Below are 5,249 nucleotides of genomic sequence, written 5' to 3'. Positions count from 1 at the left end.
AAAAAAAAAAAAAGCCAAAAAATAAAGAGAGAAAGAAAGAAAGAATCCCTTAGCAAAATCAAAAGTAGGGAAGGCACTTCGAGATAGAGACGTGGGCAATGACTTTCTGAAGGCTTTCAGATCACTCAGGAAACAGCGACAATTAAAAATGGGATCCCATGAATTACAAAGCTTTGCAAGAGGACATTCAAATCAAAATTTAGAAAAATTCTGCTGAGCCGTCTCTCCAGCCCCTGCATTAGCATTTTTAAGCTTTTGTTTGTGCCTCCTTAAGACACCTCCTAGGCCCTTCACTCTCTAACTCGCTACCTAACAGAAGCAAGCTCTGGCTCACACCACCTTTCAGTCTTCACTAGAAGCCTTTATAAGCCAAGGCCTCAAAACCTTAAAAATCTGTTTAACTGATATGACAGTGAGGCAGACACCTTTTAAATCCCTACCAAGCCCAACAAAATGAAACAAAGGACGTATCCTTTTCTAGAGAGCAAAAACAAGGCTGCATGTTAAGACCGTTACCATGTGCTTTATTAACGCTTTACTTTGAGCACGACAAGGAAATTTACATTCCTCCCATGATTACAGCCTCTCTCACTGCTTCACTGTGATGCTGACATTGCTCTTGTGATGCTGCACACTGAGCACAAGCTCCTCTCCCGCCTGCACCTGGATGGGGGTGTCCAGAACCACGGCAGCTTGCTTCCAGTGGGAGGCTTCACCTGACGTGTCCAGCCTGACCTCATCATCAAGGCACAAATGAAACCAAAATGGGACAGCGGTCACTCGTCCAGATCTACAAATGCGGACCTATAGAAATCGAATTTTGAACATTTCATCAAGGCAAATCATAAAGTCTTTCTCTTTTTAATCAAATTGAATATAAGAACTAAAAACATATTAAACCACCCATTCAAATTTAATAATAACTAGTCTTAGACACTAATATTTATTCAATCTATTTTTGCATGCTGTCTAGAAAGATTTAAATCTTCAAAGAAAATGATAAACCGTGTGAGTATAGTATCCCTCATGAAGGCGAATGGTTCTGACTGACAAGAGTGACCGCTGGCCGTTGTCCTTACCTTTACTTCTCTACTGGAAGTGTTCAGATACGGCGTCATCAGATCTAATCTTAAGAGTTCCACTGGCTGGCTTAAAGGGACACATGGCAATGAAGATAAATCCAAAAACACACGGATAGGCACCTGAAAGAGAACACTCTGACTATCATTTGTGCAGTCCGCTTTACTCTGTGCCTGATTTACAATGAGCTCCTCATGACCGCTGTTTACTGCCTCGTTTATATTCTGCATCCCCCTAAGGCATGAACCTCAGAATCAGTTTTTCAGGATGAATGAGCAAGCTAAGGTTTAGGCGAGTTCAACACTTCCCTATGGTTTGTTACCTACAGGTCTTTCTCTTGGATGAAACCACACTAAACTCTGAAGTGGCCAAACAATCCCAGAAACATCTGTTCCTAGAATATGTGAATAAATAATCTAACAGTAAGTACTAATGTGTTTGATCAGAGGCACCAAACTCAGCCAGCCATGGTGGGTGGCACATCCCCTTAATCCCAGCACTTAGGTATCTTTATGAGAAGCCAGCCTGGTCTACATAGTGAGTTCAGACCAGCTTCAAAGAAGCCAATTCATCCAAACAGATTCATCCTGAAAAACAAGCTCCTTTCTACAGGGCAATGGTTCTCAAAACCTCAGCTGCAAATTCAAGCAAGTTACTGGGGGTGTTTTAACAGGTCTACCCGCTCAGGGCACACCCTATGCCAATCTGTAGTCAGGCTCAGGATTCTGAAGCTCTCAGAGTCCCCACAACCCACAGTCTTGCTTGCACTGCATCTCTGTCCCTCATACTTTCGAGACAGTGTTGCTAGAAGATGCTTTCCTGCCTATGGAAGGCTGCTATTGGTCCAATAGTATAGCATCATATTACCACTATATACCAATATTGAAAGCTTCTATACACACATTCGCTTTGCTTCCCAAGTAGCACATGCCTTCGACAGTCTCATTTGCTAACACGCCAATCATAGTTTTGCAAATAACCACTCTTATTATTTATGAGAAAAATCTAACCAGTTCTAAGAAACAAACTTCCAGAATCAGCAAAGCAACATTAATACTCACTTTCCCCCAAGAAAATGGAAAACTCATTCTAAAGACACGACACAAGCCTAGCGGAATGAACTACGCCCCTAGAGAAGCAAAAGCGTAACAATAGTTGCAAGCCTGGAAAACATTTCTAAAGGAACTCAGTGACTGAAAAGTCAGTAAAAACTGCAAGAAAGGCAAAGGAGAATTGTTTTCCTAGTGCAACATCAAACGAGTCACTGGATCACTAGAAGCCTAGTCCCAGACAACAGGGCACAGTTCAAATCACATGGAATCCTGAAAAATTACGATGATTGCTTTTATTCTGAAAATAGTGGTACACAACTCAATTATTTCTTTGGTTGCTTAGATATCTTACCATCTTAAGACAATTTAAACATGGTTGCCTGTAAATTCTTTCTGTGCAAGAATAGACTGTTTACACTTTGCTACTGATCTGTGTGCTTTACCAATTGCAGTTACTAAACAACTAGTCTAGACATTTACGGTCTACATGAATATAACGAAACATGAGAAAATGGAAACTACAAATTTTGAAAACAGCTTTTTTTTTCTTCCATAGTAGGCTTTTAAAATAGAAAAAAGCAAGTGGTCACTTCAGCAACTGAGAATGTTAAATCTACAAAAGACCCTTCAGACAAGCTGTTCTTAAAAACACAAATTATTGCTGGGTGTGGTGGTGCACACCTTTAATCCCAGCACTCAGGAAGGAGGGAAAGAGGCAGGTGCAGGTCTGCATAGTGAGTGCCAGGACAGCCAGGTCTATGTAGAAAGACCATGACTCAAAAAAAACAAAACAAAAAAAAATAATAATAAATAAAACCAACCAACAAATGAAAAACAACAACAAAAAACAAACAAAACCCAAAAAACACAAACCTTCCACCTTATTTTTGATAGAAGGGTAACAGAGGTAGAATTTTCTATCACAATGGACTGTGTTCCCTCAAACTCCGAGTCAAAATAAACCCTTATTTTCAGGTGCTTTTGTCAGGTACTGTGGTGTAGCAATGAATAGTTAATCTATACACATAATTTGGGAATGGTGACATACATCTATAATTCCAGCCCTTGGAAAACAGAAACAGGAAGAGCAGGAGTTCAAGCTGGCCTCAGACTCACAAAGATCTGCCTGCCTCTGCCTCCCAGTGCGCCACCACCACCCGGCCAAGGTTATCCTTGGTCACACATTGAAGCACAAGGGGCTATATATTAGACCCTATCTAAAAAAGACAAAAATAAATAAAACAGCACATGTAGAAGATCTCAGTAAACAGGTTGAATAGTTTTTAATGTACTATAGTCCTTTAACAACCTCTGATTTTGGTTCATTGATTCAGTTACCTAGTAGTGGAAATAATACCTACGGCAATGGAAAAACAGTCTATAAAATATAAAACTGCCATGACAGGCCAGTGGTGGCATAAAACTTCAATAACAGCACTCAGGAGGCAGAGGCAAGCTGATCTCTGATTGGCTGAGTTCTAGGACAGCCAGGGCTACCCAGAGAAACCCTGCCAGAAAGATAGATATAGACAGACAGATTAAAAAATATATAAATCTTCCAACAAGGGCTATAGCGTCTCTTCAGATAATTAAGGGCCAACTGTAGGGTTCACATAGACATGTAAACAGTCGGTGGGATTTAACCAAGGCAGGATCACACAAGAACAGGAGTGGGGTGTACTATCTAAATTACATGAAAATACACAGAGCACACAACCTAAGCTGTTCAGGAAAGAGTAGCCATAGCTGGGAGCACAGTGAAAAGGCAGCAGGCCCAGTGTACTGTGACTGATAGAATTGAAGAGTCAGAGCAAGTGGAGATAAAACAGGAAGATGGGGTGGAGAGAACCCAGCAGTTTCACACACACTGCTCTGGCAGATGCCCTGCACTCAGCTCTCAGCACCCAGCACCCACATGGTGGCTCTAGTTCCCAGAGATCTCATCTTTTCTTCTAGACTCCATAAGCAATGCACATACAAGACACACCTGCATACAAACACTTATACATTAAAGTAAGTAAATAATCCTTTTTTTTATCGTAACAAAAAGATAGATGATAGCATTTTGGGACCATGCACAGAAACAGCGTTAAGTATTAACCATCTCTATCTTGTGATAGGTGATTCGGAGGACAATCTGTAAACTTTAAGTCAGTATTCATGACAAAAATCCTTGCTTATTCTGACTCGCAGGTTGGCTTTCATTGGTGACATGTTCCTTTACTCTAGGAAACTGCCTGCAGTCTTTCTATCCAGCTAGGCCCACTGACTAAGTAAAAATTCAAAGGAGAGACAACGATAATAGGAGGCAGCAGGGTCTTGGCTGAACGGTTCTCTACACGCTTACCTGGAACTGGTTAATAAAAGGTGCTATGTTTAACCCAAGAGTGTGCTCTGTTCCTTGAACAGCACTCTCTTCTACCAGTGTCTGCGACTCCACGAGCATCCCGAGCATCAAGATGTACTGGGGGAAGATCTTGCCTCCAGACTGCAATAAACATCTGAAGAAGGGTAGATAATTATAAGGCCTTTTAATTCCATACATTTTATAGATAACAAGTAAGAGTCACAAATTAGTGGAGTGTAAATGATATATAGTCTAGTGGACTTTGTCATTATTGACTAGTCATTCAAAATTTAAACCATTAGAAATAACTGCTCAAGAAGTCAAATTTGGCCTTTGCCTCCGGACTTCTCTGGGGTCAGCAGCCGTCCGACCTGGGACCCGGGGCCACGGGCTCAGCCGACGACCATGGGCTCGGTGTCCAACCAGCAGTTTGCAGGTGGCTGCGCCAAGGCAGCGGAGAAGGCGCCCGAGGAGGCGCCGGCTGACGCGGCTCGGGCGGCAGACAAGCCGCAGCTGCTGCACGGGGCCGGCATCTGTAAGTTGTTCAACGTGCGCATGGGGTTCGGCTTCCTGTCCAAGACTACCCTCGCCGGGGTCGCGCTCGACCCCCCGGTGGACGTCTTTGTGCACCAGAGTAAGCTGCACTAGGAGGGTTTCCGAAGCCTCAAGGAGGGCGAGGCCGTAGAGTTCACCTTTAAGAAGTCAGCCAAGGGTCTGGAATCCATTCGTGTCACTGGCCCTGGTGGAGTGTTCTGTATTGGGAGTGAGCG

General features: G+C 42.8%; 2 protein-coding genes across 2 annotated transcripts; one reads left to right on the top strand and one right to left on the bottom strand.

Moving 5' to 3' along the window:
• Positions 1 to 503: 503 nt before the first annotated feature.
• On the bottom strand, positions 504 to 4,821 carry LOC126496260 (protein arginine N-methyltransferase 9-like). The gene is made up of 3 exons (XM_050133793.1): positions 4,480 to 4,821; positions 1,080 to 1,202; positions 504 to 804 (listed from the first exon to the last, which is right to left on the bottom strand). The coding sequence occupies exons 1-3, from the start codon at positions 4,675 to 4,677 to the stop codon at positions 589 to 591; spliced, it is 537 nt and encodes a 178-aa protein (XP_049989750.1). The 5' UTR covers positions 4,678 to 4,821; the 3' UTR covers positions 504 to 588.
• A 63-nt stretch (positions 4,822 to 4,884) lies between these two features.
• On the top strand, positions 4,885 to 5,243 carry LOC126496261 (protein lin-28 homolog A-like). The gene has a single exon (XM_050133794.1). It carries the CDS (start codon positions 4,885 to 4,887, stop codon positions 5,125 to 5,127), a length of 243 nt encoding a protein of 80 aa, XP_049989751.1. The 3' UTR covers positions 5,128 to 5,243.
• The last annotated feature ends 6 nt before the right edge of the window (positions 5,244 to 5,249 follow it).

Source organism: Alexandromys fortis, unplaced genomic scaffold (genome assembly GCF_014885135.2).
Source record: "Alexandromys fortis isolate MF-2015 unplaced genomic scaffold, M_Fortis_MF-2015_v1.1 scaffold_2239, whole genome shotgun sequence".
Lineage (NCBI taxonomy): Eukaryota > Metazoa > Chordata > Mammalia > Rodentia > Cricetidae > Alexandromys > Alexandromys fortis.
Note: the sequence above shows the minus strand (reverse complement) of the source record. Positions and strands in the feature narration are given on the sequence as shown.